The sequence below is a fragment of the Palaemon carinicauda genome, chromosome 41 (genome assembly GCF_036898095.1).
Source record: "Palaemon carinicauda isolate YSFRI2023 chromosome 41, ASM3689809v2, whole genome shotgun sequence".
Classification (NCBI taxonomy): domain Eukaryota; kingdom Metazoa; phylum Arthropoda; class Malacostraca; order Decapoda; family Palaemonidae; genus Palaemon; species Palaemon carinicauda.
This window is the reverse complement of record NC_090765.1, coordinates 8443683-8457281: the sequence shown is the minus strand read 5'-3', so window position 1 is coordinate 8457281 and position 13599 is coordinate 8443683. Positions and strand designations below refer to the sequence as shown.

Below are 13599 nucleotides of genomic sequence, written 5' to 3'. Positions count from 1 at the left end.
GCTCTACAGAAGTCACAAGCTACAAAAATTTTACATAATTTACACAAAAAATAGTAGGATTTATAAAATAAAGTAAGGCAAATAGGACTCTCTCAAATGGAAACAATGTACATGTCTTAATTTTTAAAACTTTCGTTCTTTAAAAAATCCATAATAAAAGAACTTATAGTTATTTACCCTTCACTAATACTTTACTTTCGCAGAACCATAATGTGCCAAACCATCTTACTAGCCTACTATTTTAGTGTTTGTAAAAAGCTACTTGTCAAAATACGAAATTAAGTTCTTACTTAACGTATATGACACCATAGATAAAATACTCTTCAAATTCGTGAACAACAGTGAAAATCTCTATGGTCAATTATGATTGAAAACATCTCTTCTCACTCATTTATATATATATATATATATATATATATATATATATATATATATATATATATATATATATATATATATATATATATATATATATGTATATATATATATATATATATATATATATATATATATATATATATATATATATATATATATATATATATATATATATATATATGGAATGGTCACCTGGATAACAGTATCTATACAAACCAACCAGGTTATAATAGGAAAAGATTTACGTCAGTAAATTTATATGTAGCACAATATTTATTGATAACCAAAAACTGAAAACATGTGAGAGAGAGAGAGAGAGAGAGAGAGAGAGAGAGAGAGAGAGAGAGAGAGAGACTTGATTAAAGATGAATGACCTAATTACCTGTAAAAGTGACACAGCATTGGCAAAATGGACTTGGCAAAGACATAGATAGCGCTAACTACTACTGGCAAGACATTTTCTAACCTAGTAATTTGAAGAATAAGAATTCCCATTTTTCCAAAATCATATCCATAAGACCAAAACTAAGTTAGATCATGGAATAATATTCTAGGAAGCATAGATTAGGTATGAAAAACTTCAGCATCGTGATAATGAAGAAAAGGGTAGCACAAATTTTCCCGAGATCCTGTCGAAGGTAAGAAGATAAAATTTAAGTAAGAAGTTTCCCACTGCCAGTCCAAGGCCCTTGCATTGGTGAAGGAGTAGCCTGGGCTGTTCAAGTTACCAACCCAAAAGGAGAAGTTCAGGACCCTAAATAGCCAAGGAAAACAAAAACAAATTGACTGATAATTCTAGTTTGGTAGTTCTTTGAGCCAGTGCTCAGAACAAACACTATAAAGTAGAACTGAACTAATAGAGCAAGTAATATATTTTTTTTCTATTTCAGGTGTCAATGAATATGAAGTTTCAATAACTGATGGGAAAATTAAGAATAATAAAATCCTTTTTAACCCAGCTTATGATCTCTTCGAAACAATTATATTATTTTGAGTTATTGGTAACGGAGGAAAGTAGGAAATACAAGAATGAGAGAAAATATATTCAGCAAATTCAACTATACAATAAGTTTCTACAATGAAGTCCTGTTTTTTTTTTTTTTTATTTGAAACGCTCCTCGAAGAGGAAACATTCATTTTAAATTTGGCTTTGAAGTACTTTTTTTTACTATAGAGGGTTGAATTATGATGTGAAAATAAGATTTGAAGAACCTTTCAGTTCAAATAGATGCAATTGAAAGGAAATCATTTATGCACACAAATGTAACACAAAGAATATAAACACTATAACCCGATTACCAAGAAAGTAAGGTAAATCTAAGAAAGGAACCTGTATGCATTTTCATATAACCACAAGTAACCTTTCACTTGACTCAAAATATACAAAACATATATTGACATGTAAGCTCTTCTTATATAATGATCTAACTAATATTTTCCAGACTTTTGTTTGACATAAAACTAACTTTTATAATGTACTTTATATAGTTCTAATGGTGTTTGAAATTAGCAAATCATAAACACTACAGAATTTTCAAATTATCCCTCTGAAATTTTCAAGTTCATTGTACTTTGATTATTCATTTTATTCAGCTATCATGGCCTCCGTTATTGAGATCCGATTCAAAGTTACACATTTTAACGAACCATAAGATTTTGAAAGTATTCCAATAATGTTTGTCCTGATTCCTGACGATGACTCCTTATGCCCTCAACAATCGCCACCTCTTGTTTGAGAGTTTGCAACATAAGGATTCTACCCTTCAAATTAAAGGACTTCTGCATCTTTTCCGATTCAATCAGAAGGTCAATGTATTCTTTGGTAGAGAGGGGGTTAGGCCTCAATGCTATTCTATCGAGACATCTCGTGAGACTTTGAGCTTGTTTAACCATAAATAATACCACATAAGATTGACGATCAATGTCTCTTTCCAGAGTTCTTATTTCACCCTCTTTGGTGGTTTTGCGGAGCTGTGCCTGACGATAGCGTTCAAGTGACTTCTGAACAATCCTTTGTTCCTTGACTAAAGTACTTTCATATCTAAATCTCATGGTTTTGTGCACATTCCAAACACATTTAGCAGGGCACCGTATACAGTATCCCTGTATCATGGATGAGCATCTCCATTTCATATCATCATGTCTGGAACATGGATAGTGACATGTATAATTACATTTAATACAATTAGTTACATGCTCCATGGGTTTTAACTCAATTTTTCTTATCTTAGTTACATTTACTTCCTCTTTGAAATTGGAACTTCCCTTTACATCTTCAGTAATTTGAGATAACTTTAGTCTTTCTTGTTTCAATGCACTAAGTTTCACTAGGCCAACATGAATCTCCTTTTGAAGATCACATACAGCTAAGTGTAGCTTATTTTGCTCCTTCAACACATTTCTGGTAAGTTGTAAGCTTACTGGTCTTGTCTTTGATATCTTTAGAAAAAAATTCTTCATGCTTCGGTATCCTGACTCCCAGAACAATTTAGAAATATGAAGAGAGTCTTCACTATCATAATCCGAGTCATCTTGAGCACAATCACTTGCATGGTTCAGAGAAAATAAGGCACTGTTATTGAATTTATAAATTCCAGCGTAATGAACTCCTACTTCTTTTAACGCTTCCTGAACTGGAGGATTTTTGGCATCTGCAAACGTGGCCATGATGTAAATATTTTCCTTTACATCCTTTCCAAATAGAGATGATAAGCCCTCAAATACATATCTCTGAGATTGTGTTAAACGTACAACTGAAACAGGAGTCACAAAACCTATGGCATCAACTTCATCGATTCCAAAGTCCTGTTTCAAAAAGATTTCTAATTGCTTAGCCATCTCCCGGTCACGTTGGATTCCTCTTGTATCACCATAGCCTGGAGTGTCAATCAAAACATAATTATAAGCAAATGGCATCCCAGGTACTTGATAAAAAGTGTATGCCGTTATAAAGTCTGTTTGGCTTTCAGCCTCCGACTTTTTAGTAGCATCATTATCAACTAAGATGAACCTGAATTCATCTTCAAATGTTACGCCATATATGTAATTCACCATAGCATTGATCAGTGTTGTTTTTCCCGTTCCCGTTGCACCAACCAACATTATAACCTTATTTGTACAGTTGTTTTTTTGTCCGAGAGAGAGTTTTTGAATTTTTTCCTCTTTGTTCAAATGTTGCACATTCATATGGAGTTTTCTGATCTCCAACCCTTCTTCAGTTGTGCATGGTTCACTGAAATTATCCCTTATGGTTTTTTTGAGTCGCTGCTTCATACTCAGGAATTCTCTTGATTTATGAGGAGCTTCGGCCATAGTTGATTTATAAATGAAGAGTTGTTTTCTGTAAGCAAGGAATAAAGAGAATTTAGCCATAATATTGCTAAATTGATTACTCACAAATTCTTCGGTCACATTCAAGAAAATGTTTATTTGAAAATATACTCCAGTCTCAAACACTGTAACATAGATGTTATATAAAATATATCAAGGAAATTCATAAATAATTTCCAGGAACACATTTGGTAAACATAAATTCATCCAAGGCATTGTAAACCCATTCAACACCTGAAGACTTGCTCGAAATTACAATTAGGATTTTCGAGTTGACCCAATTTCTTGAAAGCATTCTTTGATGACTTTGGCCATGGAGATTTCAAGTATGATTGAGGTGGGACATGATGGATAGCTTCCTATTTTTCTTCCTTTCTTTATGAGAATGTAATCAACTTGAGAACTTATTCTTTAATAAAGATTGCCAACTTCTTTCCTTCTCGGAAAAGGACACTACAAAATCAAACCATTGTTCTCTAATCTTGCGTAGTGCCATAGCCTCTGTACCATAGTCTTCCACTGTCTTGGGTTAGAGTTATCTTGCTTGAGGGTACACTCAGGCACACTGTTCTATCTTATATCTTATTTCTCTTCTTGTTTTGTTAAAGTTTCTATAGTGATAAAGTGATATTTATTTTAACATTGTTTCTCATCTTAAAACATTTTATTTTTCCTCGTTTCCTTTCCTCACCGAGCTATTTTCCCTGTTGGAGCCCCTGGGTTTAAAGCATCCTGCTTTTCCAACTAGGGTTGTAGCTTAGCAATTAATAATAATAATAATAATAATAATAATAATAATAATAATGATAATAATAATAATAATAATAATAATAATAATAACAATAATAATAATAATAATAAAGTCAAACTGAACAAATTCACTTCTTAACAATTACTGTAGACCTAAAAAGTTCTTCTGCAACTGCCAATTAATCACTATCCCTAAAAAGGAGTGGTTCTCAAAAGAACCACAGATTAATCAAAGATGGAATACCTTTATTGTATAGGGTTTAGTACAGGCCTGGAACTCTGGCAGGGAAAATATCAAAGATCGTCATCAGCATGATGGAAACATGAATTTTAAAAAATCATAATGATTAAAAACAAAATTAGAATCATAAAATTAACCATATCATTCGGCCATTGACAATTTCAAAATATAAACCTCACCCACAAATTAAATAATTGCATTTCCTATATTTCTTTTGAAAAAACAGTTAACATTAAAATGCAAACATCCTTCATAATAAACTTGACCATTAAAACCTTTCCATTTTATTTTACATGGAGATTCAATTTGACATCCCGACTCAAGCTGTAGTATGATTGGATGTATTCTTACATTTCAAATTTGTAATACTTAATTTTAATAACATGAAATAGATCGAGTTCTCCAAACACTATCTAAAGTTCTCAATCTACCTAAAGGTCACAAAGGACTCAAGTCTTCCTCAAATCTAATTTTACTTACAAAGTATTATTAACAGTCGTAACGAAGCTGAAACCTAACCCAGCCACTGAGCAGGGGCAAGCCAGCCTCAACTTGGTGCCGGTCCCAAGCCCAGGTAAATGGGGGAGGGTTGGCGGTAGGAAAGGCATCCAGCCATGAAAAATTAGCCAACACAAATATGGCCAGTGAAAATTGTGAAAATAAAATTAAAGCTAGGGCGTTCCCTGTAGGCGACGCGTTGGGACCTCGCCTGATCCTGTATCAAGGATAACCTTCGATCAAAGGGATTAACCAGTGATGAAGTGTGTGACACAGGTAGATGGAGAACTCTGGCCAGAAACCGACCCCACATAGAAGTGGGAAAAGATGCAGACAAAGAAGAAGAAGAAGAACGAAGCTGAAACCTACTTAATGTACAAAGACCGCTTCTCTGAAAACTAATTCTAAGTCAATATAAACAAAATTACACAATTAAAAGATTTCTTATCAATTCAAATAGTATAAAGGCATATAGACCATGTGTATTTAGAATATATATAACCATGCTTGGAAACTTTACTTATTTTTCACAATGTGATATGTAAGTGTCTACATGTGGTAATCCTTAGGATCACAGTTCCAGATGATAATTTAAAGCCAACATAGGTCTCAACATTAAGCCTTTCATATTTCAAAATAGTCAACCAACCTTATGCAAGAGTACTTCCCAAACACTTCACAGACACAATAGTTTAGAGCAATTTGTCTACACATCAAGAAATCATAGGTAACCCTACAGGATTTCTTAACTGGAATGGTGACGTTTTACCTTGCATATGATTTCCAAAATAAAGATCTTGGCATTTTCTAAGTAATACCTTATAATTCTGGAGCCACAGTGACCTCACTTGAGGATACTCAATACAACATTTCCCCATATAAATAGTGCCAGATATCCTGAGATCCATGCAGATTTTTAAACTCGGGAGCATAATCTTCTCGAGTTCAAATTGTTGGACTAGTTTTGCAGCAGTCTTACAACGATCGGCAAGAAGGGATAATTTCGCTTTAGAGCTTCCAGATAGTTTTATAAACAGCTATCAGTGATGTATTTGTATAGATCCCCAGCATGTGGAGCAGCCAAAAACTATTTCCGTCAGCATAACAATATCAGCAAGGAATAGTCACCTTTTAACAAATGACTCAAATGTTGAAAAGATTGTTTGTAATGTAGGCATTCCAATACTGTACGCACAAAGTATACTTAAAAGGATTGTCAAAACAACAGATTTGTAGAATAGATTGCAGGAGCAGGAAGAATTTGAAAGATGTAGAGATAAAGGTACGAATAATGTACTCACTCCATAGACTAGGAATGATACTCAATGTGAGGTGGGGCCCCCTTAGTAAAATTGTTACGTCAACTTGGATTTAATTCAACAAAAAAATTCGAAACCGACACCTGTTGTCACAATAAAAATTAATAATCACATACTAAACATAAAGAAGTGAGGATCTCCCCAAAAATATGAGTCCCTTGAAATTGCTTTAACTGTTTCATAGAACAGATATTCATTTTAACCTGATACAAGACTCGATAAAATTATATTACGTTCATTTGAATAATTTTATTATTATTATTATTATTATTATTATTATTATTATTATTATTATTATTATTATTATTATTATTAGCTAAGCTACAACCCTAGTTGGAAAAGCAGGATGCTATAAGCCCAGAGGCTCCAACAGGGAAAATAGCTCAGTTAGGAAAGGAAAATAAGAATATTTTAAGAATAACAACATGAAAATAAATATCTCCCATATGAACTATTAAAACTTTAACAAAACAAGAGGAAGAGAAATAGGATAGAATGGTGTGCTCGAGTGTACCCTCCAGCAAGGGAAATCTGAACTCTAAACCCCAGACAGTGGAAGACCATGGTACATAGACTATGGCACTACACTACCCAAGACTAGAGAACAATGGTTTAATTTTGGAGTGTCCTTCTCCTGAAGAGCTGCTTATCATAGCTGAAGTATCTCTTCTACCCACTGAACAATTAGTGCAGTAACCCCTTGAGTGAAGAAGAATTGTTTGGTAATCTGTGTTGTCCGGTGTATGAGGACAGAGGAGAATATGTAAAGAAAAGGCCAGACTTTTCAGTGTGGATGTGTGTGACTTGAACATACCACTGTTAACTCTGACGAGACGACGCAAGTCGATGAACATGCTTATGCCACTACAGTATAGGGAGGTCTGCAAACTCATAACTCAATGACATACATGGAGTCAAGGTCTATTTATGGACCACAACTGCAGTCATATATTCGTGTTTCCTTGGTATAATGTAAATGGCAACACATACTAATTGGCAACCTAATATTGTTTGCCTAAGGACGTTTCTCCTGAAATTTATTTACCTTACCCGGTTGGTTTACTCAAAGGATTCAAACAAACCTCTCTCCTGTGACATTTGCCAATTCCCATATATATATATATATATATATATATATATATATATATATATATATATATATATATATATATATATATATATATATATATATTCAGGGGAAATTATAATTCAGGGACTGGCTAACAAATATCATGAAGATGAGGATTATGTTCAAGAAGTTACAAGAGTGATGATCAATATTTTCCCATCAAGCGATTTGTAAGAAACAGATAAACCTCAAAAATGTATATTGACAGATTGTGTTCTCATGGAAACACATGAAAATAAATTTTTCTACTTAGGATGGTTGGACGGACTCTGTAGGTATATCAGGAATTACGAAATCCTACTTTGAAGTGCTACAATTGTTTAGTCTCATATATAAACATTGCAAACAAAGGATTTTCTAGTTCACCGATTTGCTTTCATCTTTTTCATATTATCACTTATATTTTGAACCATAGTTGAAAATTCAAGTATATTTTGGAAACTTGGGAGTAACAAATTAGCCTATGTCAAAGAGTAAACAACCGAGAACTTAGGTTTGAATGTGACCTTCAACTCTGGCTAAGGAAGACAAGAGCAGAATTTCATATATATATATTTGATGATTAAGTAATTTTACAGTACTAAAACCTTATTTTTTCATGAAAAAACACGTATATATTTTTTTTTTTTTACTTTTTTTTCAGTATACAGGGTAAGTTACATTAGAAGGTGCCTGTCTCAAGTTATTGGCCAATATTCATCTGTTGTTGATGATCGTGTTCCTGTGGATTAGCCAAAAACAATCGGGAGTATTTGATGTCCTGTACATGGTAACAGCAGTATATGAATTACCAAGTGGCAACAATCAGTCCAGTTTTGGACCACCGCTATCCTGTTATAAGCAGTTACGTTTCCTACGGAGTTTTGGCTGCCTATGGATTGTAATTAGCCTCTGCACAGCATGTGTGCTGTACACATTGCACACATGGTGATTGTAAAGTGTTACAAAATCTACCCTGCATTAAACAAAAGATTGTGGGGGTGAAAGTGATAGCCAGCTGTAACTCCCAAGTTCTTAGAGAAGTGAAAATGAGTAATTGTGGTAGGAATATACTCTATTTCCTTAAGGAATGAATATTCATGAAATATTCCAATAGCAATGATGAAGAAACTGAGTATGTGCTATTAGGTGGTGAATGATCACTTTAGATATGAAATATACATTTAAATATAATGACATACAGCGAGGCAGAAGCTTTTCCCCGGGAAGACTATTTACATATTGAGTGGGGGAAGTCTGCGGTCATTTTGGTATAAATTCTCTCACGTTACATGATAGCTGTGCACAGACAAATATTATTCTCAGCAAACAGAATTTATTGTTGTATCTGGAGTTCTTACTAACTGGTAAAGGTTATAATAGCATTAACTGTAATTATTATTATTTGATAAGGCATTCATGGTTGAGGATAAAATTACAAAGAGCAGTGGAATGCTGAGCAGCATATAACCAACAAAAGAGAATTTGAGGAATACAAACAGATTTCTGCATGCGAGATATTTTAAGCATATAACACTTCCAAACATAATTCATCCTTGTTGTAATCTTCCAGTCTTGTTGAGGTTAAATTAATGAAGCCATTGAAGTGTGCTTAACATCATTATTATTATTAATCCAGAACTTTACATTATATCATTGGCTACATATCACACATCACTACAAATGTAACTTAGTAGGCAACATTGAAACCTGGTAGCTTGTTATAATTTCATATGAAGAGATGGCATTCACTTTTGGTATAAGAAAACTGTGTGGCATGATCTTGAAAACATATTTGCACTAAATTAATCAATTTTATGCTCTTTTACAAGCATATGTAGCCTTATATCACAACTAACTTTATATTACTGGCTTCCCATGCCTCTATGCCTAGATTAGTAGTTTACTTTGAATTAGTGTGGCTACAACAGTACACCTGTATGGATACATTATTATTACAGGCTATGTACAAGATTACCAATGCAGGACAATACTTCAATCATAAAGTAAACAAGTTTTGATGACACTTTAAACAACTCTAATGTTAATGCTAAGAGCAAAAAGATGGTATGCTACACATGGTTTGCCTCTACCTGTATACATAACTGCAGAAAGAACATACAGGACTACACACCAACTTTGGTTATCACAAAAATACTTCCCTAGTGTTATTTTATGAAAGTTGATTTGGTGCAAGTCAGCAGAAGGACAGAAGGAAACAGCGGATAACATACCTACTAAAATTCCTTTAAACGAAGAAAGAACGATCATAACTACTCATTACAAAGAAAAAAAAAAATGTTCATATAAAATAAGTGCCTTTAACCCTTGAAATTGGTAATTACTCCCCCGCCCCCCCCCCCAAACTCCAAAAATTCAGGCAATTGTTAAACTTTAAAGGGTTCATCAAATGTCAATCAAAACTAATGGTAACCTTCCCGGCATTTGTAATAAGGCAGTCAGATTTTATAATTTATCCTATACATTGTTTTAGCCTTCAAGAATTGATTACATAGAAAGAAAATAGTTGTATTGAGAATTTTAAGAGAAAGATACAGTATTTGAATCTAGTTTCAAATTCTCAGAATGCATAATAAATTTGAAGGAAAAGCTTGAAGGCATTGTATAACTGAACACGACAAAAACTATGCAATGACAAAAAATTATATAATAACAAAGCTAACATATTTTGCATAACCATTAAAATTAACCATAAATTAACAAAAATATTGAAACTACACACAAAAAAAAATTGGTTAAATCTATGAAACTTATGACATCAAACGAGTTCTAATTAAACTTGTTTATATTTTATGAACCATATTCAAAATAAATCCTGACCGACTATTCTACCTGACTAATTAATGATAAGGAAGTATTTTCAGCGGAGATTTCCTCTCTTCCCTAACCCCCAGGGCGCTAACTTGTTCCCTCTTACTCCTTCCCCACGAAAATTTTTAATCCACCGACTAATCAATTATAAGATCCTGGAAATATTTGAGCAGTGCTTCCCCTGATGCTTGACTTGTGTTTCCTCTCACTCCTTGAATAATAGCTACTTCTTCTTTCAGCTTTCGCAGCATATTAATTCTCTTCATAAAGTTATGTTTTTTTTGCATCTTCTCAGACTCGATCATTAGGTCAATGTACTCCTTCGTTGAAACAGGATTAGGTTTTAATGCAATTGCTTCAAGACGTTCAACATGTCGTTGAGCTTCTCTGATCATATCGATAAGCAACTGCACATGGTTATTGATATCATTTTCAATAGCTTTTACTGCCGCTTCTTTGTTAATTTTACCTTTTTCTGCAAGGCTGTAACGATCAAGGAGTTCCTGCACTGTACGTTGCTCCTTAACCCAAGTGTGTTCATACCTAAATTTCATGTTTTTATGAAGATGCCAGTAGCACTTAGCAGGACAAACTCTACAATTCCCATCAGTCATTGCTGTACAGTTCATCTTATCTGCATCATCAGGAATAAAACATGGGAAATGGCAAGTATAATTGCACTTTGTACAATTTGTCACATGTTCTTTATGGTTTAAATCAATCTTTGTGATCTTAGGGACTTCAACCTCTTCCTGGTAGTTGACACTTCCCTGCATATCATCATTAATTCTGGCCAACATGTCCCTTTCCTGGTTAAGGTTTGTAAGTTTCCCTAGGCCTAAATGAATCTGATTTTGCAAACCAATTACAACAAGCTGTAGCCGACTTCGTTCTTGTAGAACTTCTTTAGTAAGAGTGAGACTTGCCGGACTTGTCTTTCCTAGCTTGAGGAAAAAGTTACTCATACTTTGATATCCCGTTTCCCAATACAATTTGCTTATATTAGCAAAGTCCTCATCGGCAGAGTCGGATTCATCACTTTCTGCATTTTCAGCAGTGTTTTGTGCAAAAAGAGCACTATTATTGAACTTATAAAATCCAGTATAGTGTACTCCTGCTTCTTTCAGGGCTTCCAGAATAGGGGGTTTTTAGCATCTGCAAAAGTTGCCATTATGTATATATTATCTTTTATGTCTTTTCCAAACATAGAGGACAGACCATCATAAACATACCTTTGGGTCTGTGTTAAACGTGCTGCTGAGGCAGGAGTTACAAACCCTACACCATCTACCTGATCTACACCATAATCTTGTTTCAAAAAGGTCTCCAATTGTTTCATCATCTCACGGTCACGCTGAATTCCTCTGGTGTCACCAAATCCTGGTGTGTCAATCAAAACATAATTGTATTCAAATGGCATCCCAGGCAATTGATAAAATACATACGCTGTTATCAAATCGGTTTGACTTTCTGCTTGAGATCTTTTTGGAGCATTTTTATCATCTACCAAAATGAATCTGAAATCATCTCCAAAATCTACACCATAAATAAAATTCACCATAGCATTGATCAGAGTTGTTTTCCCGGCTCCAGTGGCACCAACTAACAAAATAACCTTGGTTGGCGAGTTCGTTTTTTTTCCCAAAGTAAGTTTTTGTACTTTCTTATCTTGAATTTTATGTTCTTCATACATTTCTAATTTCCTTATTTCTAAGCCTTCTTCTGTGCCATGGTATTTACTGAAATGATACTTGACTCTATTTTTTAATGAAGTCCTTGACACTGCAGTTATTCCTTGATTCTGGGGTGTTGGTGCCATTGTCGTCAGCTCTTCGTATGGATGATCTGGTCTGTAAACATGGGAAATATCTTCTATGAGAGTATGGTAAGGTCTCCAGCTTCAAGCAATTTCATGTTTATAATAAAAATGGTGTCAATGTATATTGTTTACAGACCCTTCTAATTCTGCAACTTATTGGGAATTCAAAGTCAAATAAAGTCTAAACACTGTTTAGTCTTTTCCATCTTTGTACAATTTTAAGAACCAGACTGGTTCTCAAATAAAAGTTTTTACACAAAACCTGACTACCCTCTGTAAAGATTGAAGTTTTTTTTTTTTTTTTTTTTTTTTTTTTTTTTTTTTTTTTTTTTTTTTTTTTTTTTTTTTTTTTTTTTTTTAATAAAATGAATTGAGTAAAATAAAACTATAAAACCTGGTCCATCATCAACAAGATTTCCTCAATTGCATTCAAAGATCAAAGTTTTACAGCCAAGTACAAAACAGATGTAACATCAACTCTGAAGTTTTAGTTCAAAATTTCACTATTTGACGAAATAATTTATCTGTTCGACATGAAAAGGTTCTTATTTGGACACAACTGGATCAGATTCTTGCAGTACTGCTCATTTTTTTTCTTTTTTTTTACAAAAATGAAATTATAATGCCAGTCAAGATTGTGAGGAAATATTGTCTATATTAAATTTCTTAGATAAATACCAGCTAATCATTTTGAAGCTTAGTTGTCCAAGGCATAAAACATAACACATTTATCATGTTAACTTTTTAATTGTAAAAATTAGATTTCAAATATACTCAGAAGAAAAATAATCATAAGTACATTTAATTGCTGTCCAATTTATAAACACAAAATTAAAATATTAAATTCCAGTGGTTTTTTTATGACGTCAATAGAAAAACAATAGTTTTTAAATCAAAAGCTTCCAAGAATTTCCATGCTCCTTTTCTTGGTTTAGCATAAAATGGTCATGGCCAAGAAAGGTAAGTGTCTTATGAGAGAAAATGACAAAAGAAGTCTAACCAATGTTGCATGTGTAAAACTTTTATATATACAGCATACTGTATATTAGATGAATGTAAGTATACAGTATGTATATTGTATTATGACAATGTCATAGTGACGTTCAAAAATATAGAATATCTCCGAACAAAATGTCCTCCAAAGAAAACTGTTCTTACCTTTATCTATCTATTATTTGGTGACTGTTGGTTGAGTGATGATTGATTGATTTGAAGTTCTCTGGCATCCTGACATCGAAGGTCATTGACGCCGATATCGTTTATTATAAATAAAGATTAAAAGAATATTCAATTAAAACCAGAAAAGTAAATATGTTATAAAAGT

The 13599-nt window shown here is 33.2% G+C and overlaps 2 protein-coding genes and 1 pseudogene across 2 annotated transcripts in view; all 3 read right to left on the bottom strand.

Moving 5' to 3' along the window:
• The window catches only part of LOC137632603 (uncharacterized), a 133896-nt gene extending 121644 nt beyond the window's left edge, over positions 1–12252 (bottom strand). Inside the window, exon 1 of the mRNA XM_068364647.1 lies at positions 12213–12252. The gene's annotated coding sequence lies outside the window, so the exon portion shown is untranslated. The remainder of the gene's footprint in view (positions 1–12212) is intronic.
• LOC137632649 (uncharacterized) lies at positions 538–4400 on the bottom strand. Its single transcript, XM_068364720.1, has one exon. The coding sequence runs from the start codon at positions 3748–3750 to the stop codon at positions 2017–2019; it is 1734 nt and encodes a 577-aa protein (XP_068220821.1). The 5' UTR covers positions 3751–4400; the 3' UTR covers positions 538–2016.
• On the bottom strand, positions 9232–12275 carry LOC137632604 (uncharacterized; annotated as a pseudogene).
• Between the last annotated feature and the right edge of the window lie 1324 nt (positions 12276–13599).